This window comes from Delphinus delphis, chromosome 15 (genome assembly GCF_949987515.2).
Source record: "Delphinus delphis chromosome 15, mDelDel1.2, whole genome shotgun sequence".
Classification (NCBI taxonomy): domain Eukaryota; kingdom Metazoa; phylum Chordata; class Mammalia; order Artiodactyla; family Delphinidae; genus Delphinus; species Delphinus delphis.
The window spans coordinates 3,397,090-3,418,152 of record NC_082697.1 but is presented as its reverse complement, the minus strand read 5'-3'; the positions used below and the strand labels follow the sequence as shown (position 1 = coordinate 3,418,152).

The window sequence follows — 21,063 nt, the reverse complement described above, 5'->3', positions numbered from 1 at the left end:
AGCCTAAGAGGTAAATGCTATTATTAGCTGTCTTTCATAGCTAAGGAAATGGTGGTTCAGAGAGGTTAGGTAAGATGTTCCGAGTCACACAGCTAGTATGTCATGGAGCTGAGATTTGACCCAGTCAGGCTGGTTCTGGACACTGGGCCTGGAGGCATCCTGCCCCGTGGAATGGTTGCAGACAGTCAGGCCTGGCATGGTTGTTGCTCAGTCACTGAGGGTCCAGGCTTCCTTCTATCAATATCTTCCTGTTCAGTTATCCTCACACTGGCACTTACCCTCTATGGTCCAAGAGGGCTGCAGGAGCACCAGACATCACATTCAAGTCCCAAAGGTGCATAGATCCCAGCTGAGTCAGTTCTTCAAAAAGACTCTTTCTAGAGGCTTTTTGGCACACCTTTCCCTCCAGCTCCTTGGTAGAACCTCTTCACGTGGCCGTGCTGAGCTGGAAAAGAAGCTTCCCGGAATAGAATCAGCTTTCTGGTGCTGTGTAAGAAGGGAGGATGGAGGTTGGGTAGGAAGCTAGCGGTCTCTGCTACAGTGGGTGTTCAGATTAATTTTGTTGAGGTAGACTGAAGGACGGAAGGAAGGAGCAAACAGATGGACAAGTGGATGGGCCCAGGGATTTCGGCAAGTGGCTGGAAGCTGAGGGGGCGGGGGACTCTGAGGGGCCCCTGGGGTGACGTGGACAGATACCACTGTCCCTTCCTCAGCGATACCCCCCATGACATTGCAGTTCAAGGGCAGACACTTCCTGGGCAACCTCTATGTGCCCCCCTCAGCACAGGGCCCTGGGGATGGAGGAGGGAACAAAGGGATGCAGGAGCTGCCTTCAGGACACAGGGCGGGGAGGGGGAGGTCAAGGGAGAGAGGGTGAGATGCCTGTGGGACACAGGAAGTAGTGTGCGCACTGCACAGGGCGCTGTCGGGGTCCTGCATCCCGCCCTACCAGGCAGGTCCTAACTTCCCCTCTCCGGGCTGGTGAGGCCGGTGCTTCTTAGTGGTGCTGCTGAAGCTCCGCGTCCTGTAGAAGCTCCCTGGTGTGTCGGGTGGTGCTCTTTCCTTTTTTTAAAATCGAGTGGAGGGCTTCCCTGGTGGCGCAGTGGTTGAGAGTCCGCCTGCCGATGCAGGGGACGCGGTTTCGTGCCCCTGTCCGGGAAGATCCCACATGCCGCAGAGCGGCTGGGCCCATGAGCCATGGCCGCTGAGCCTGCGCGTCTGGAGCGCTCCGCAATGGGAGAGGCCACAACAGTGAGAGGCCCGCGTACTGCAAAAAAAAAAAAAAAAAAAAAAAAAAAAAATTGAGTGGAGTTGCTCTTCTCTTGGCCTGGGTATTTTCTCACCCAGTATTTGCTTGTTTACTGCAGCCTTGCTGAGCCCCTGCCCTGGGCCTCAGGCACCGTACTAACCTGCCTTCGGCTCCCAGACTTGCTGGGGAGGGGAGCTAGGAACCAGGAGATGCGGCCCAGCGGATGAATAAGCCTCTTGGTGAAGGAGGAGCTGGGAGCCCTCCAAGACCCGGGAGAGCTTCCCCAGGAAGGGGAGGAGGGAGGGGAGGGGCAGGGCCTGGTACCGACAGGTGCCCCATAAACACTTGTGGACCAGGGACCGAAGTGGTCCTAATGCCACGGGCAGGCGGTGGGGAGCATCATGTATTACTTTAATTTTCCAAATCTGAATAAGGGACCGAGATCCGTGGTAAAACTTAAATAGCACATCTCACTCCCACCCCATCTCTGCCCAGAGGCTGCCGCTGTCCGTGGGCTGTTTGGAAACACTCAGAGGCGGGTTTTACACGAGCAGTAATAACCATGATGGTAACTAGCCTCCTCTGTACGGAGTGGACAACCCTCCCTGCACAGGGCTGAGCCATCCTCGGGAGGAGATCACAGGCCCGGGAGGGAGAGGGCAGAGCCCCTGACTCCACGCTCAACACGGGTGATTAATCCCAAAGCCGGTTAGAAGAAGAAGTGATAAGCGTGACTTGTCATGCTCGAAGCACTTTATTTTAACGTAAGTCATTCAGAGGTGCATGTATTCGGACGGCATCAGAGACTTCACACTGCAGAAGGATCTACAATTAGTGTTCTTTCTCGTGTGAGACAAACGTTGGATGCATCTTCTACTGTTCCTAGCGCCGACTTCTCTGCAGAGGAGTGAGAATTCAAGACGCCTGGAAGCAGAGTCCTCCCAGAGATGGAAAACCCCATCGTTCACGCGTTCGCCTCCCACACTTGCCCGCGACGGCCGTGTTTCAACATCCTGCCTTTACTGACTTCAGAGCAGCCAAGTCGGTTCTCATAGAAATAACATTTTCTTTTTCCATCCATATTGAATCGTTTAATCAATGTGCATAAAGTCTGATTAAATCACCTAATTACAGAAACGAGTTCACCTGGTTTGCATAGGTTAGGGAACAAGGAGACCAGTTCCTGACAGGTGTACCAGCTCTCTGTGGGAACGGACTGCACGGGGCCGGGGCTGCCTGCCACGTGTGCTCAGTGGGGTCTGCCTTTCCAGAAGGACTGGGAGTGTCAGTTAACCCGGGTTCAGATAAGTGGAGGTAACTCGAGAGAGCTTCTCCCATAGTACTGTCATCCTCGTTTATGGAGGATGGAGGCTGTGTCTGTGAGACCCAGAGGCCCAGCTCCAGTGGGAGGTGTATATTAAGCGGTTTATGGCAGGACATTGCTGACGGCATCTGTGGGGCAGGCCGTCGGGAAGGGCCGGAACTCCCGGGCATGGACCGAGGCTGCTGTCTACAGGCAGAATTTCCTCTTTACCAGGGAGCCCCAGCCCTGCTCCCAATGCCCTTCCACTGATTGGACCAGGCCCACCAGACCACCTAGGACAGGCTCCCTTAGTTCAAGTCAACTGATTATGGATGTTAAATCACATCTACAAAACACCTCCACCATGGCACCTAGGTGAGTGATGGACTGCAGAACTGGGGACGGGGCCTTACCAGGTGGACTCCACCAACTGACGGCCCCAGGGCCAAAGGCAGCAAGAAGTTCGTGAGCAGATGGGGGATCCCAGAGCTGATTTGTGGAGAAGTTAGAATTCACACCAAGGCTGGGTTCGGAGCCCAGTTTTATTTTCATGCTCCGGAGTCCAGCCAGGTGGGCTTCCAGGGAGGACCCATCGAGAAGCGCCCGTGCTTTCCCACCCCTGCCTGGAGCTCTGTTGCTAGCGGACCACAGTGTCTCCAGCCAGGCTCTAAACGGACGCCAGAGCTCTGCCCTGAACTCTGCCATCAGGCACCGTGTCCTTCTGAACTCCCCAGAAAACATCTGCTTAGACCTGAACTGTTGGTCAAAGGATAAATACCTGCATTTGTAATCTTGGTAGATACCAAAATGTCATCATCAGAGCTCGCCTGAAGAGCACACTCTGAGGCCCGGGGTTGGAGGTGAAGGATGGGTCCCCCCTGTCCAGCCGGAGGTCTTCCTGGAGGAGGTGAGATGTCTGCCTGAGAGCACAGGGTTTAGGTCAGCTGCTCTGTGGCCCCTGGCAAACCTGGGGAGGTTCTGTGGGCTGTCACTGTGATGGGCCAGGCCAGGGGGTCGGGCGTCCCACAGGCGAGGGCACTTCCTGAGCAAGGAAGACTCACGCCCACCGCACTTGACCTTCAGTGTCCCTCGGATGCTCGGAGGGTCCAAAGCTGTTACAGTGACCTGAGCCTGCAACCTGGGTGTGCAGTGGACACACACGGAGATCTGGCAGTCTCGTCACAGTTTCCCTGAACACAGGTGTCTTGGAAATTGACACACCTGGTTTCATTCAGAACTTTACCGAGAATTGCTCATTTCGGGAAATGGCTGCTCCGTGGCGCCGTCACTGTGGGGGTGTGACCAGTACAGAGCCCAGTCTCTGCGTTCGTAGCTGCCGCTGTTGTCATGGTGATGGTTTTGCGTAAGTGCTTTCACCACATCACGTGACGTGCTCACACTGAGCGCTTATGTATTGAGTATATGGTATTCGATTAAAACTTGCCTTCCCTTCTTCCTCCTGTGTGTTACAGCCGGACATCACACTGACTTTTAAAAATTACGCATGTCGGTGGGTTGCGGTAAAGGGGGCGTGACAGAATACTTGTTATAGACGGGGTGTAGGGTCTAATGGGGTTGGGGATCCTGAGTTAGGAGAAGGATGCCTGTGCCGAGGGAGACGTGAGCAGCTCGGTGTGGGAGTCACTGGGCGCAGGGTCTGGGGAGGGTCCCCGCAGACTCGCTGGCCTCGTGGGGCTTGGACTTGGTCCTGAGTGCGGTGGGACCCCAGGTTTGAGGTCATGGTGAGAGTGGGGGGTCACGTTTCAGAAAGGCCAGCCCGCGGCTGTGGGAGGCATGGAGTGAGGGGGTTGGACATCTGAGGTGTCGGTGCTGGAACCCTGTAGACTCGGAGATGCCTGGGGGCTGGGAGCAGAGGGTGGCTCGGGGTCTGGTGTGAGTGCGTGGACCACAGCAGGTGCCAATCTCTGAAACAGGGACACTGGACCGTAAGCAAGTACTAGGAGGTGGGGTCGGATGCTAGGCCGGCTGGAGTGCCTGGGTCACAAGATGCCGTGATGGGGACCTGCGGCCAGCGCCTCGCCAGGCAAGCCCCTAACAGGCTGATAATTCGTCCTCGCAGGGTAACTGCAAGAACAGAGGGGACTAAGGTTTCGGGGGACGCTGCTGTTCCCCAGCGTGGACAGCTCCATCCCTCAGAGCCTGCAGCCCGGCTCTGGTCTCTGTGTGGCCTCGTCTCCGTGTCACCTCCTGGAGAGGCTCCCCTCCCTGGCCCTCTCTCCCCGGTCTGCCTACGTGTCCCTGTGGTCCCCCCACCCTGACAGCGCCCGTGGGAACAGAGGGGCCTGCGCCTCTGGGGAACCCCGTCCCAGGCGGGGACTCCGGTGTTCCGTGGCGACTCGAGGCTGGCAGTGGAGGAGGACTGGTGTCCCCAGGAAGGAGCTCCCACAATAGCCGGCATCCCTGTGGGCGGGGAGTTGTCTGTTCTGTAGCTGTGGCTTCTCCCCAGGAAGGCATTCTGCCTTGTTTGGCGGGATTGTGTCTCGGTTCTTGCCCGACGCTGAGGTGACTTTAGGCGTTTCCTTGAGCCCCGTGGGGAGGCAGTGGCGATTCGGGGTGCGTGCAGTGCCGGGGGGCAGTCCTGGCCGGCAGGGGCATGACCCGCAGCCCCTGGAGCTGTGCCTGGTGCGAGGTCCCGCGAGGGTGTGTGAGGGACGATTCCGACACGGCCACTGACTACAGGCGGGCCTGCTGCGTGTCAGGCACCTGGCTTGGGGCTTCTGGGCCATTTCACTTACCCCATAGCCACCCCGACAGGTGGTACTGTCATCAGCCCCTTGTGGGAGAGGAGGCGGGAGCCCAGAGGGCGCCACCGGCCCGTGCACGGAGGCTGCGTGGTGGCCCTGCGCCTGAGCTGGCGGATGGGAGACAGGTGTGCCTGGAAAGAGGTCTGACTGTGCGTTCATCCTCCCCAAGGAAGAAAGCTGGCAGCTGGACACTCCCGTGGGGTGCTCAGCCGGGGCCACTTGTCCACGGCGGGCCGCAGAGCTGAGGTTTGGACCTGCTATCCTTGGGCCATGTCAGGTGCTCCCGGGAACACGGACCACTCGCCCCCAATGTGTCTCGGAGGCAGAAGGGGGTCCTGAGGACGAGGAGGGGGTTCCCAGGGCCCAGCCCCCTCAGGACCCTGGTCCCACAGGTGACCCAGATGGAGAGCCCACAGGGGAGCGAGGCCACTGGGAGGGGAGCCGCGGGGGCGATGAGAGTCAGCTGCTGTGCTCCAGCTGTGCTGCCAGGGGTGGGGAGGGCCAGGGAGATGTGGGTCTGGAGTAGCCAGCTCTCCCAAACATCAAGGGAAGCTGCAAAACTGATTTTTTAGAGTGAAAACTCCCGGTCGATTAATACTTGGTTCATATTCACATTTTTTAAAATATCGAGTGAGCCAAAAGTGCGGCTCCTTGCTGAATTGGACCGTGGTGCTCTGATGGGTCAGGCGGCCAGGCTGTCCCCCACCCCGGGGGTCAGGGAGGTTGCCGGCAGGGTGGAGATGGCAGCTCTGTTGGCTGAAGCTGGAGAAGACCTGGGCCCACCACACCCGGGGAGCAGTGTAGAAGCTGGGCATCGTAATAATAGCCACACCTGCTCGTGTGCCGGCCTCCTCCGTGTCTTAGTATTCTCGACCCCCTCGGCACCCCTGCAGGTGAGGGCCAGGGGATTGGAGGCTCAGGTAGGGGGGCACTAGCCCCTGTCACCTCACCGGCAGAGGGGCAGAGCTGGGACTTGAATTGAGACTCTGCCTGTGTCCTGCCCCTGGTGCTGGTCTGGGGGATCTAAGTTTGCAACCTGAGGGATGTGGACAGTATAACCACATCACTTATTCTCCTGAAACCCACTCCGGGCACCCTGGTCACCCGGCTGTCAGTGGCCTCGTGGCTCCCCTCCCTCCACCTGTTCTCCCCCATTCCTCCCTGTTCGTGCGTCACCTGCTCACTGACCGGCTGTCAGGTTGTTTCCCATATTCACAGCACAGGGTCAGGTGCAGAGTTCGGCCTTCACCGCAGACCTGTTCAGAGGAGATGCCGGAGGGCTGGGGAGCCCCTATGGGGGCCCTCACACCCACACTGCATGCAGACCCGCAGCTGCCATGCCCCCCACCCTGTCCTGTCCCAGGTGGCCTGTACGTTTACCTCCTACTCAAGTCCCCAGGGCCTGTCCAGTGCACTCCTGGTCCCCCAGCATGCCCGCCTCTCCTGTGTGAACAGGCGTGGGGAGGGGAATGGCAGGGGGTAGGGCAGGTTCCCTCTCTCCTGGTTTCTTTTCTTGGTGTCGCTCCCACGCCCACGCAGCGCTGTAATTGGCTGCCACATTCCTGCTTTCTCAGCGGGGAGAGTCAGAAATAGACTGTGGCTTCCCCAGTTCCAGGCGGCACCTGCTCATCGCCCACAGCGGCAGCTTCTGAATAAGGAGGGAGCGGCCCGTGGGTGGAGCCGGGGAATCCCTCAGGGTGCTGAACTCTCCTACCCCACCGCTCCTGAGGCCCCGCCCCTCCTGAGGCCCCGCCCCTCATGAGGCCCCGCCCCTCCCGAGGCCCCGCCCCTTCACCCCCAAAGCCCTGCCGCCTTGGGGCTGTCTCCGCACGTCCTGGAGAGCCCCTTGCTGCTGAGGTGCCAAAGCAGGGGTGCTCTGGCAGCATCCCTCCTGGGCCACACCAAGCACACGCCTCGGAGAGGGAGAGGAGCCAGCATCCCTTCATTTGCTCCTTGTTAAGGCTACTTGTGTTTGCCTGTGCCAGGCCCTGGGGCCTACGTGGGGAATAAGACCTGGTCTCATCTGTAAAGTGGGCATAATCATGTCTGCCCTTGATATTAGGGCTGTCGCCACTCCTGCTTTGGGAAGTCCCAGCCCGTGTGGAGAGTGGTGCTGAGTCTCAGGCAGCAAACGGGCAGAATATTGTGTTTAATATGTACTTAGTCCAACGGGTATTAATTTGGAATTTGCAGTGTTTTCAGTCTAGAGCCAATACCTCCCCTTGTCTTGAACAGTTCGCGGGCCCTCAGCCACTCACAGGCCTGTGGCACCTGTGCTTCCCGTCTGATGGGGCTCCCCCTGAACAGCTCGGGGGCAGGTTCTTCTCTGTCCTCCTCTGGAAAGCAGTCCACAAGTGCTTCTGAAGGTGCATCCCATCCTGGCCCGCCCGTGCCCCATCCTGTCCTGCCTGCTTCACGCCCTTCAGTGCCTTCTGGGCTCTGGGAATAAACCCAGACCTCACCAAGGACTGCAGGTTGGGTGGGTCCTGCCCCATGGACACGCACCCCCACTCAGTCCAAATGGCACTGCAAGAGTCCTTCTGATCTCAGGATCTTTGCACGTGCTGTGCTCTTCCCTCCCCTCCTGGCTTAGCGGTCCCCACTTATCCTTCTGATCTCAGCTCTCGAGGCAAGCATCACCTTCTCAGGCAGTGCCTCTGTCCAGGTGGGCCCACCTACTTTCATAGTACTGTTGATTCTTCTTCCTAGCGCCAGTCACCACGCAGAAATGCCTGGTTGTTTGTGTGATGATGGGCTGAATGTCTGCCCTCCCGAGCCTGTGCTCCTGAGGGCAGGGCTGGGTCTAACTTCTCACCACCACATCCCAGGGCCAGGCGTGTCCTATAGCCTCACCAAACATCTGACACGGAAGGTCAGGTTAACTCAAGGTAAAAGTTCTCAGTCTCATGAAGTGGGGTGTCAGGTACAGGTAGGGGCGAGTCTAGATGGGGGCTCTCGACCTGCAGCACCACCCTTCCCCCTGTGATTGGGGTCCCACAGGGAGGGGATCGGGCTGGCGGTGCTACCCAGGGCCCTGGGCCCTCTCGTGCAGCCGTGGGCTCCTGGACTCCCTCTGGGTAGAGGGACAAGTTGGTGAGAACCCAGTAGGCTGCACTTTGCTCACAGCTGTGTACCTGCAGGGCTGCGTCCGCCCAGCAGACTACCCCTTCTGGACCATTCGGAGGTGCCCTGTGGGCCCGCTTTGGCCTCACCCTGGCAGCATCCAGGAGGTGCATAGCAGCCAGCTGGAGATCTGCCTTCGCGCCTCGGGCCAGTGGCGGAGGTTTTGGTGCTGAGATGTCCACACTTTCTGAGAACTCAGTCCATGATCAGCTGACAACCCACAGGCTGGGTTTTCTCCAGACAGTTCTTGAGAAACCATTGTCCTGAGCAAGCATGGTAACAGGTGCATTTGTGCATTTTCTCATTCAATTTTCTCACCTCTGTGAAGGTCTGTTATTAGTCCTCATTTTGGAAGAGTACAGGGCTCCAGGAAGAAAAAGCCTCTGTCGGGGCAAAGTGAGTGGAGGTTTGGGGGTACTTTTCAGGTTTGAGGAGATGTGTGGCCTCATCCTCAGCTGTCCCTGTGGGCGTCCTGGCTGGTCAGCTGGCAGCCACTAAGCACCAGGCTCTGCACGCCTTGTGGATTCTCCACAACTCTGCCAGAAGTTTCCTCTTCCAGGAAGTCTGCCTTGATCACTCCTCCTGGCCCTCCCCAAGCCCAGCACGTGAGCAGTTAGGAGACACCGTCTAGAAATGTGATCTTCCCAAGGCTGGCTCCTTCTCTTCCTGCGGTCTCTGTGGAAATGGATCTTCCCTGAGTTCCCCCTACCCCATCACTCATCCATCACATCCTCCCCGCCCCCCATTTTGTCTTCTCCATGGCATTGACCACTCCCTGGGGTGGTCTTGTTTGTTTACCGTTGTCTGCCGCCGCCTTTAGACTGTGAACTTTCCAAGGGCAGGGACCACTGTGTCCTGGGGCTTGGAGCAGTGGCTGGCACAGAGCCAGTGCTTGCCAGTCACTCAGTGAGTGAGTGAGTGAATGGATGGCGTTTGGGGGATTTTGACCAGGCTGAGGGAGCCCCACCCAAAGAGCTTGGGAGGGATTGGGGGGCCGTGGCCCTGGCCCCTGGGTGCCAGCCAGGAGTTGTGGGGGGCAGGTTCAAGTCTCAGCAGACATCCAGACAAGATGTTAGGCAACCACCCAGCAGCCAGCAGACACACAAGCCCCCAGAAGAACCCATCAGCAGACTGAGCCCCCGGGCTGCCCTGGGCTGTGTGCTGCGACAGGGGTTATAAACGGGAGGCAAGTGTTTATGGAAGCGACATCCCCTTTGGGGCAGAGTATTGTGGACCCACGTTGTGGGCGTTCAGATGCTCAGCCTGTTGTCTCTGTGCAGTGGCTACAGGATCCGGAAGTGGGAAGCTTTCTGGCTCTGCCCCAAGGACAGCATTATTGGAGTTACAAAAATAATTGGAGCTTGGCATTAATTTTGGCTAATTATGCCTCCCTCTTCTGACAAGCCTTTTATTTATGTATGTATTCTTTTCGTTTTGGCTGTGTCCTCCAACTCCCTTAATGAGAGGCCATTTGAAAGGAAATGATCATTTGTCTTCCTATCTCTCAAACCGGGCGGGTAGGGCTGGTGGCGGGAGGGGAGCTGTGGGCGTGGCCGGCTCCGCGCGCTCAGCCCAGGAGATTCCCAGCCTGGATTGGATGCGCTTCCTCTCTACGCGCCTCGGCTCCTTGCCCGTAGAGGCAGGAGGTCCCTCCATCACCACCCTGGTGGCGGGTGGCGGGTGAGGCTGGACCGCGGTAGGAGCAGGACCAGTGCGAGTGCCAGTGTCCGGGTCGCCGGGAGCTGGGGACACAGAAGCTGGAGACGCGGCTGCCCGCCCCTCCCTCCGCCAGCGGGCAGGGGACCATCTCCCAGGTGGATCTCCGCGCAGCTCGGACGCGCCGCCTGGGGAGCCGTCCAGCCCGCCGGGCTGGCAGTAGATCTGGACATGAAGAGCTGCTCGTCTGGAGGGGGAGCGCGGACTGCCCCAGCCGCCCGGTGACAGAGGACCGCCTCCCTCCCGCGCGGGGGTCTAACTCGATTTGCCCGCAAAGAGGCAGCCGCCGGAGAAGGTCCCCCTCCCCTCCTCCCGCTTTTGGGGAGGCGATCTTCAGCGGGTGCACCACCCGCCTGGGACCCTCGTAGACCTTGGGTGCAATCCGCCGGCAGCCACCATGGTGCAAAATGTAATTCTAGTGTTTTTCCGCAGACGGCTGAGCCAAAGACCCGCCGTGGAAGAACTGGAGAGAAGAAACATCTTGAAACGTGAGTAGCGGGTGATGCTCTGAGGCTCCCCTCACGTGTGCTGAGGCTGCTGCGGGAACCCGGTTCTGTGGCCTGAGCCCTCCTGGGTTCCCATTAGGTCTGAGGTGCTGAGGGACTCTGAAAGCAAGCCCCCGGGAAAGTTGAAACACCCAGGCACATCCTGTTTAAAATTAAAAAGGAAAAGAGCTCTCCTAGCACCGTTAAAGATGTCCCTACCCCAGGGTTATCTCATTGGTCGGCCCTGCAGATGGAAGGGAGACGAATCCATGTCCTTTTGCAGGCTGGGTCTCAAGCAGGTGTCTGTCCCTGGCAGTTTGGGACATCACAGGCAGGTGTGGACAATGTATAAATCCTACCAGGGAAGGACTCGCCCCTTGGTGGTTACAGCTGGGGGCATAAAGCAGCTCGAAGGAACGGAGAAGCCTTGGGAAACGTTGCCTGTGGCTTAGAACCCCGCGATTCCAGGACCCTCCCTCCTGGCTTCACACCCCTTGGGTTTCCCCAGTTAGGTGTGCGGTTGTAACATGTGCCGAACACCGGTGTCCAGGGATAGCCTCCACGATGTAGCGAACACTGTCCCATCTCATTAAAGCCATTGATGATTTGGGTGGTACAACCCTTTGGAAAGTGTTTCTCACATACTTCTTGTGTATCTGGTCAACAGACTTTAGTTTGCGAGACATTTTCTACAAAAAGTATCTTCTAAGGGCCTAGATTTTTTAAATATTTTCATTTTCTCCCCTCTTTATGGATGAACACTGCAGACATTCTCTGAGTTTGGTTTTTCATCCCATGAACATCTTTTCACAAAGTTAAGATGGTCCCGAGGCTGACCTTCTGTCACAAAGTAGACAGCAGAACCTCTGGTCCAGGTGCCGCGTCCTGTCTGATTCCTTCCCCCTGTCTTTGCCTCGGCACCTTTATTAACTGCCTGGAAGACTCCCTCCTTCATAGACTTGGAAATATTTAAACCCTAAGATTAAGAATTCTTTGTTTTAGGGACTTCCCTGGCAGTCCAGTGGTTAGGACTCTGCACTTCCAATGCAGGGGGCTCGGGTTCGATCCCTGGTTGGGGAGCTAAGATCCTGTAAGCCGCGTGGCACAGCCAAAAAAAAAAGAATTCTGTGTTTTATTTTTTAAACTTAAGATACGGAAACTACTATATTACGTGAACTAGGCCACCTCTGAGGATTTCAAGAAAAGCTTTTCGTTGCTAACATGCTTAATCAAGTGGGCAGCTAGAAATGTAAAGCTCTTTGTTACCAAATATTTGAATTTTAAAAAATTACATCACTTATAAAGTTCATAAGTCACAGGTGCCCCTGAAGTAGTAATCCAAGAGTTGAATGGGGCAAGTTCAAGGCCCAGGCAGTGCTGTCCTCAGACTGGTCTGTTGCCCAGAGTCGGCAGAGGCTTTTCTCCCAGAAACCGTTTTCTCCCGTCAATGGTGACCTCCTCTCTGGTCTTCCGGACGGCCAGGCCCTCCCACCGGCAAGTGCTTCTAATTGTGTCAGTCTTTGCATATAGACGTGGAAGCCTGAATATCAGAGCTGGTGCTTGGTGAGCAGAGATGGCAGGTGGACCCCGGGAGCTGACGGCGCTCACCTTCAGGGCACAGCAGGGGCAGGAAAACAGGCTTAACCTGTGGCCCTGGTGGTCCCTCCCTCGCCATCTGGCAGGCAGGTCCATCCCTAGCCGGAAGCTTCTCGAATGCCCTGGGCAACGGTCCTTGAGAATTTCACCGCTGGTTTGAGGTGGCTGTTTGGCTTGGTTCCGTGGAGGTGAGAATCGACTGACTGTAGCTGGTCCAGCCTAGAACGTCATCCTCGCAGGCCCTTGACACCGGCTCGCACTTACTGCATTTTCGGCTTTTAATCAACGCGCAGAGTATCATCACATTGTATTTGCTCCCCTTCGAGTGGGGAGCTCATGACTAACTGCGATCGTGTCAGAGGAACGCTCAGAACTGGGCCTGTGCATCTGTGGGTACAACAGCGTAAGACACGGTGGCCCCTGTATACGCTATGATATTAAAACTGATCATCCCGCGTTGGGCCCACTCTGCTAGATCGTACGCAGTGCTTGCTTGTGTTTCCCCATTGAATTGTTACAGCACAGCTGTGAGGTTCGCACGGCTGTCCCCCTTTCCCTAGCGAGGAAGCTTAGACCCCAGGAGGTACTACGACTTTTTAACTTGAGTCTTGGCAAAGGGATGGAGCTGAAGTTCACGCCCAGGTGGCCTGGCTCGTCGTCCACGCTCTAACCACTGCCTTAGGAGCAGCGGTGCATCTCTGACTGTTTACAGGGGACACATGTGTGACTGTCCAAGCTACCGGCACTATTCCCAGTAAATCCGGGTGTGGAAACTCCGATCATGGCTCCCTTGTTTTGTATAAGGCACCGGGCTTTCTGGGTCTGAGAATAAGAGATCCACAAACCCATCGCTGAGGGGAGCTCAGAGAATCTGTGGCTTAGGCTCTGAGGAAGGACGTCTTGGAGTTGGTGCCCCACCGAGAGCCTGGCCCTGAGAGGGACCCCGCCGGGCACCCAAAGCTCAGCTCTCTGAAGCTCATATGAACTCGTAATGAAGCTGATGTGTTGTTCACGAGTTAAAAAACAGAAAGGTCTGATCTTGCTTCAGTGTTTTCACATGGAGGCTGTACTTGGGATTTTTTCATGGCCTGTTTTTAAGAAATCTGAAGAATTCGTTTCGTATCATCATTTAAATCCCTCATGGTTGGCCTTCTATGTGGTACTTTCACAGTTTTTTCTAACTGTATTATCAGCTTTCTGATTAGCGCTTATAACTGTGGTTTCTTCTGGTTTTTCACATGGATTAAGAAGCAGGAACATAACAGGGTTTGGTTTCCTTTTCTAAAACACCCAGATGCGAGATGAATCCTTTTTAAAGAAAACTACTGAAAAGTACAACGGCTAGTATGTTAAACGCCCATATACCAAATCCCCCAAATGCACAAATGTTTGAAATGTTTTAGATAAAGGCAGGTAATGTGAGCTTATGTTAACTGCAAGTCGCAGGATTTCCCTTTCTCAGACCTGGCGGTGTTTCCAGGAGAGCTGACAGATGAGATCCCTTTTCTAGGAGAGGAATTCTGGGCCCCCTCCAGGGACCTGAGGCTTTATTTAGCAACAGAGAGAGCCAGAAATAGGACATCCATTATCTGGTATCCCAGGGCAGAGCGAACGTTCTACGCTACATCTCAGCATTCTGTTCCATTTTTAGCTCCCAAGTGTAGGTGTGAGCACGGCTTGCATGTTAATAGCCACACTCCCCAGGCAAAGCCAATTTTGGTGAAAGACTAAGGGCCCTTTAAACGGCAGGTCATGCCTCTTGCTTCTGCAGTGGAGAGTCAGCTGGGTTCCTGGATATGTTTGGATTTGAAATACACCCTGAAAATACGAATTCCAAGCAGGCACATGCTGCCCAGAATCTGAAGAGAATGTTCCTTACCTTATGCTGGTTGGCTGAAAGTAGGTATACCTGTTACGTGGAAAAGGGGGAAGAAAAAAAGCAGTGACAGTCCTATTAATATGCAGTCATTCATATATAGATATATGTATATATATATGCATGAGTATATGTGTAACTCGTCCTAGTAAAACTATTTTTGTCTGCCGTCTGTGTTCCTAAGTGTAAGTATACAGAGAGAGAGATGATATTTGATTAGGAGAGAGAGCCTCTTCCTGTTTCTCCCGCAAATAAATGCCCAGCGCCAATCTGTGCGGTTATTTCTGACACAGAGAAGGGTCCAGGAGAACCAGGCTGTGACAATGGCAAAGCTTCCCTTCTACAAGTGTTTCTGTGGACAGTGAGACCATAATCTTCTGAGCAGCAATTGGCAAAGCAGAGATAAAACAAACTGTGATGTGGAGAAAAGTGTCACCTACCAGGTGTCCTTTGTGTTACATCTTTAGCTTCCAGAAGTATGCAGATCTTGAGGACACTTCCCTGCTAAAAAGAAGAAAGTCTCACCCTGCTTCTTTTCTTTTCTTTTCCTTTTTTTTTTTTGTTTTAATCTTTCACAGAAAGGAATGATCAGACAGAGCAGGAAGAAAGAAGAGAAATCAAGCAGAGATTGACAAGAAAGGTACTATCATTTAAGCACCTGTGTCCTGAATATTAAGGGGGAAAAGGTGGATAGAGAAAAGCTGCTTCTGTAGCAGCGGGGATGGGCGATACAGGGCCTTGCTCTGTGATAACGAGTGATGGTTTCTGGGGTAACAGTGAACTCACTTACCAGATGCTCGAAAAGCAGTGCCTTTTGCCACGTCCGGCGTGACCGACATGCCTGTGGACGATGTCCTTACCTAGCACCAGAGAGCGTGGCGTGGCCGTGCAGCCCAGATGACATTTCCATCTGTTTCCAGGAAGTCAGACGTTGACTGGGCACGCTCTTCATTTATTCGAGCCCCTTACACAGTGCTTAAGGAAAGCGTGCCTGGATATCAGTGTGTCGGTTACCTTTCACTTGTCTAGAAGCTCCTGACTACAGAAAACTTTATTAGCCTCAAGGGTTTGTATCTGGGGCTCAGATAGTTAAGTCAAAACATACTATGGCCAACATAGGTAGCAAGTCTATCAACTTTGATCTCCTTTTAAAGCCCTGACTATCACTAAATTCAAGTGATCTGGTGTTATCCTTTCTCTACTATGTTCTGTAATAATAATAATAATAATAATGAAATCTTGTCTTGCTTGAAGTTAATAGAATATCCTTCCTGAGCTTGAGTTATGAGCACTAGTAGTAGTATTTAGCATTTCAACTTTATCAGAAGCTTTTTTGGTAAAATCCTGCCTAATGACAGTTGAAAAGAAGCAGCTGCTGCTGTGAAATTTTTCCTAAGTTAATTCATCAGCCTTTCCTTGAGCTGTGCTGTGAACAGGGCGCCGCTAGCTTCCTGGGGTGTGAGTGCTCCTGATGGGATATATTAAGGGGAGGAGGCTGTAATTTAAGAGTGTATAATTTAAGCCCTTCCCATTAGAGATTTTTTTTGCATTAGGATTATATTTCACAGTTTCAGACTTTTATATTTATTTGTACAAGGGTACTGTTTGTTCAGAGTACTTTAGGAAAGCTAGTTTGGCATGTGAGACCTAACTATGGTTATCTTTTATTTTAGCTGAATCAGAGACCCACGGTTGATGAACTGAGAGACAGAAAAATTCTGATACGATTCAGTGACTACGTGGAGGTGGCGAAAGCACAGGACTACGACAGGCGGGCAGACAAGCCCTGGACAAGACTGTCGGCAGCAGATAAGGTGCAGAACAGACCTGTCTGCGCTGGCCGGGGGTGCATGTATGAAAGAAGGGCAAATCGTGTCATGCCAGGGAGTTTATTCTTAGACAGTGGGCGCCGTCAGCTGTTGCAGTCAAGGCTGAGCCTGACCAGATGTTGCTTTCACAAATACAACCCAGATTTCGGGTCTTGTTTTCAACCAGGGGATGGTTTTGCCCTTAGGGACATTTGGCAACGTCTGGGGACATTTTTGGTTGTCACCAGTGGGGCGGTGCTACTGGCGTCTGTTGAGTGGAGCCCAGGGATGCAGCCTACCACCCGGAAGTGCACAGGACGGCCCGCACAGAGACTGATCCAGCCCCAGGTGTCCAGAATGTGAAGTTGATAAGCTCTGATCTGGGGCACAAGTCAGAATAGGCAAGGCTGGCAAAAAAGAGCTGGATGGCATTGTTTGAAACAGTGAGCCGCAGTGGGGATGAGGAAGGGAGGAGAGGCGAGAGGCCCTCAGGAGACCCTCCCCCGTGTAGAGGGAGGCAGCTCTGGGCTCTGTCCTGGGCCGGTCCGGTTTGAGGTGTCTCTGGGGACCTCCTGGTCAGAGGGGCGGGGAGAGCAAGGAGGCGGTGGGGCGGAGGCTGAGGGGTGAAGCAGAGGAAATTAACACCCACCGAGCCCTCACGCTGCCCTGTACTGAGCCCAGCCTGCCAGCTATTGTTTCATTTAATCCTCCAAAAGATCCCAAAGAGAGAGGTGTTGTAATTATCCCCGTAGAGGTGCCATTGAACAGGTGCCAGGAGACGCTGGGACAGGTAAGGCTTGTCTGGGGTCAGGTGCTATCGACTGGCAGAACTTAAACCCAGGAGCGTCTGTCTACACAGTCTCTCCTACCTTCCCGCCTCTAGTGATTTTCAGAACTCTTAAAGCCTTTCGGAAGAGGAACATAATACGTTCAGCCAATGAGTTTGCTGACTTTGCTAATTGTTCCTCGTTCTTCATATGCTGAGTGTGAGTCCGTGAGGTTATAAGTGAATGCACGTAAGCATTGCAGGCACCTGGAGAAATGCAGACAGGCTGTAGTTGGACTGACCCTCTCCTGTTGCCTGTGGTGGATGTGCTCAGAGGAGCATCTCCCAGCCGTGAAGGGAGAATTCAGGCATCTTTGGCAGCAGAGCTGGGAGTAGTACGTCCCTACATACTTGACGCAAAGCCTTTCCTTGCCCCGGAGGCTGTGTCAGATGTTTTTGTCTGGCCTGGTCCTGGAGGGTTTATCTGAGAGAAGCACACAATGAAAGTGGGTTTGGGAAGCTGGAGGAGGGCCAGATGAGAGGCCCTGAAAAGACTGAGATGCACATCTCACCCACATGTAACGGCAAGGTCATTTCTCAAATGACACAAAACAAAAATGTATTCTGAAGTTAGAATAAGTTGTTTCTAGATTATCTAATTGCTGAATTCCAAGTAAGTTCACCAAAAGCTGAACTTCACTCATTATTTCGAGGTTCCGACGTTATAAGTGCCCTAGGCATGTGCTTGATCCATCTATGCTGTGCCGTGGGGGGGGTGGGGCGGGGGGAGGGTGGATATCGTCCTACTCCAGCACAGCAAATAAATTCACTAAACACTTCCAGAATACCAGCAATGCACTAGCTTGGTAGGACTATAAAAATGAGTATGTAAACGTCTAAATGCTGAACAAAAGGTTTTTTTAAATCTATCACAAAATAACAAAAAGCCAGCAAGTATTAGGAATGGCTGTCAATCCATAACCATGATACTCATTTCCTGCGTTAACTTTTTAATGTCCTGAAAAATAATGTGCAGTTTTTAAATTCCAGGCAGCAATTCGTAAAGAACTGAATGAATACAAAAGTAATGAAATGGAGGTACATGCGTCAAGCAAGCATCTGACAAGGTCAGATTTCTGTTTGTGTGGATTTCATGATACTTACATAACATGGTATTTATTTAAAAAGAAAAAAATGTCAGAAAGCACTGTGTGTTCAGGTAAAAAAATTCAGTATTTCTGCAGAGAACTGTCTTGAACAGACAGAATGCAACTCAATTGAAAGTGCTGTTCATTCCCGTGGTTTCTTACAGGGCTTGGTGAAAGGTGGTATGTAGAACAGTATTACACAGGTCGTTGTTTTATTTAAGTGGTTAATGTATATTTAAGGAAATTAGTCTCAAAGCACTGAATGTACGTTGCCTATATCTTTAATTCCCCTTCTCTAATATTCAGAACTCCCTAGTTGATAGAACTCCCTGATTTATTTATACAAACATTTATATATTTGTTTCCTCAGCAAATATTTGAGTATCACTATGTGCCATTCTTGGTGCTGAGAATGCAACTATAAATAAGGTAAAGGAGGGTCCGGTCTTCATGGAGCTTATATTCCAGTGGGGATATATTGACTGATTCTTCCATAATCAAGACTTTTCACACAAGGGGGATATACTCTCTGTCCACGTGACCATAAACAAAAGTGGCACAGGGTGTCTTGCTGATGCTGAAGGGCTCGTTGGCTGCATATCCTTCCAGCGTTTCCCCTTCTTGTCCATGGCCGTGGCAAGTCACGATGAAGTTCTCACATCCCTTTAATCCTAAAGAGGCTGCCTGTGATGCCACGTGCCTTCAACTGTGCCAGCTGCTTTGTCGTTTCTCCCTTGGTCTAGAGATGCTCAGGCCCCACATACAAAGAGAAAGGAAACCCTGAACGGAGATACGGCTTAAACTAAAACAATGGATTCCTTTCCTTTTCTGTTCCTCACAAAGTGGCCACTGCACCTGTTATTTAAAAGATCACTCTGTGAGCCACTGTGGCTGTAGAAGAGAAGCCAGGCACACAGAATTCCCTCCTACACGATAGTTTTACTTTGTATATATCAAGGGAGGAAGAGGAGGTTGGAAGAGCAGGAAAAAAATGAAACAAGTAAATAGTTTGTTTAAAAAGATTTGTTTCCCCCCCATGACTGGCATACTTTTGGGCAGGAATAAATCACCTTACTTCTGAATGTTCAAAACACTAAAAAATGTTTAGGAAATAAACGTTCTCTGTAAAACATTCAGAGTTATTTTTAATGTTCAATTCTGTGTTAAAAAAAGATATAATTACTACATATTCTATGTATGGTAGTTTCAAAATATTTAATACATTTTTTCATTATACATTATTAAAAGAGATGTTTACTAAAGATATGTATTTTTTTCTCATAAGTCCTTGATAGCTTTCTTACAGGACAGAATTTTAAGAGTGAGCCCAAAACTTAGACAACAGGAAATACGATTTTTTTTTTTTTTTTTTGGCCGTACTGTGTGGCATGTGGGATCTTAGTTCCCTGACCTGGGATCACACCCACAACTCCTGCATTGGAAGCATGGAGTCTTAACCACTGGACCACTAGGGAAGTCCCTGAAATATGATTTTTATACCAACACATTTTAGAATTCAATGTCAACTTCTAAAAGTGAGAACAATATTTTTAGTCACATGAGATTTTCTTAAGTGCGTTAAACATTGCCACAAACACATTATCAACTCTACAAGAACAAAACTATAACTCTACTACTGTAATATCCAATAATTTGTTGTATTAATCAATTCATTATTTCTACTGATTTAGCAAAGCTCTGCTCTTTCTGTGTACTTCAAGGGCCTACCTAGCATTTTTCAAACTAAGTTTTAGGCAGGCTTAAGAATTCAGCATCTGATTCCTCTTGGGTTATGGCTGGGGCCCGAGCAGTGGGCGCCGTCTGAGGCTTTACACTACTTTAATCCAGGCAGGTCCATCCTCACGTTTTACCCGTTGGACCTGAGCAAAGCTTTTATAGCAACAGAATTATTTGTGGAAGGTTTTGGCAATTTTAACTTAGAAATGTGTAACCTTAAGTTATTTGTCTTTTTGTAATTTCTAGATTCCACAGGCCATAGAGATTTTCTTCTGAGAAGAATTGTGTTTAATTTTTTGATACCAACACTGAACATTCATCAGGGAACTTTCCTGAAGTTCAGCTCACGACTCCCTGCTGTGTTTGTGCGAGGAGCAGGACCCACACAGGTGAAATCTTGGCCACACTCACCTGTAAGAGGACCAGCAGAGGACACTCTTCACTCTCTGGTGTCTGAGGAGTGTGAACTGCTGGGGTCAGTAAAGACCCCAAGTAACTCGACCAGAAGAAAACTGTTGTTTGCCTTCCCGCCTTGTTTTGCAGTTCTGCGGTGTGACCAGGGACGGCCGCGTGCGTGTGCAGGGTCGCCGCGCCGAGGCTCCGACCGAGGGACGTGTACGCAGTGTCTTCAGTACCGTGTGGAAAAGACGTTTTTATTCTGATCACAGTTAGTTTGAGAACTCTTTAAGTTCGTGTCATACAAAATGACTTACTGTATTATTCTTTTTTTATATAATGTCTAACAAAAAATGCAGCTGCAACATTTTCATTCCTGTTAATTTTGTTCTTTAATTAAATGACTACTCATTGCAGGAAATTAACCTGGGTGTTACAGTTTCTTGGGGTTGGGGTGAGAGATTTTTTAGAACAGGATGTGAAACGAGTCCAATTTTATTACTTTTGAGCCATCAGAAGCCAAACACATAAAGGAGAATTCAAACTTCTCGTGCGTTTTGTTTTGTAAATTCTGTTAGTATACGTGGTTTGTGCCTTAGAAAATCGAATTATCCTTTTCAAGTTAATTTAAGTTTATGTATCATTCAGTAATGAACCTAGAAATAAGTAATAACTTGTTGAAAAATTCTACCAAAAGGAAAATTATGCCCTCTTTAAGAGTATTTTTAATTTCATATTTGCAAACATTATTAAAAACTCTGTTATAAGAGACAAAGGTTTAGCTGGAGTGGAGATCATAAAGAGGAAACTTACCCTGGCACAAATGTAAAAGGTAATCTTGGCACAAAGGGGGAAAGTAAGTTAAATAAAAATAAATGTTCCCTGAAATACATTTTTACTTGGCCTTCGAGTAAGCATCCTCGTGAAAATGAGCCCTCCCTCCTGGTCCATCGAGGCAGGGAGCACAGTGCTTGGATAAGGGCTTTGGGATCTTGCTGAACCTGTGCCGAAATCCCAGTTCTGTGCCATTCAGCAAGGTATTTATTTCCTCTTCAGGAAGCTCTCCCACCCCCTCCCAGCCCCGCCCCACCCCAC

General features: G+C 51.8%; 1 protein-coding gene across 4 annotated transcripts in view; it reads left to right on the top strand.

Annotated features, from left to right (window-relative positions):
- The window catches only part of PHACTR3 (phosphatase and actin regulator 3), a 235,141-nt gene extending 214,452 nt beyond the window's left edge, over nt 1–20,689 (top strand). For all 4 annotated transcript variants that reach the window (XM_060032635.1, XM_060032634.1, XM_060032637.1 and 1 more), the window contains exons 9-13: nt 10,589–10,644; nt 14,692–14,753; nt 15,787–15,927; nt 17,738–17,814; nt 19,819–20,689. In XM_060032635.1, the coding sequence (XP_059888618.1) occupies nt 10,589–10,644; nt 14,692–14,753; nt 15,787–15,927; nt 17,738–17,814; nt 19,819–19,834 (352 nt within the window). In that variant the 3' untranslated portion in view covers nt 19,835–20,689. The remainder of the gene's footprint in view (nt 1–10,588; nt 10,645–14,691; nt 14,754–15,786; nt 15,928–17,737; nt 17,815–19,818) is intronic.
- The last annotated feature ends 374 nt before the right edge of the window (nt 20,690–21,063 follow it).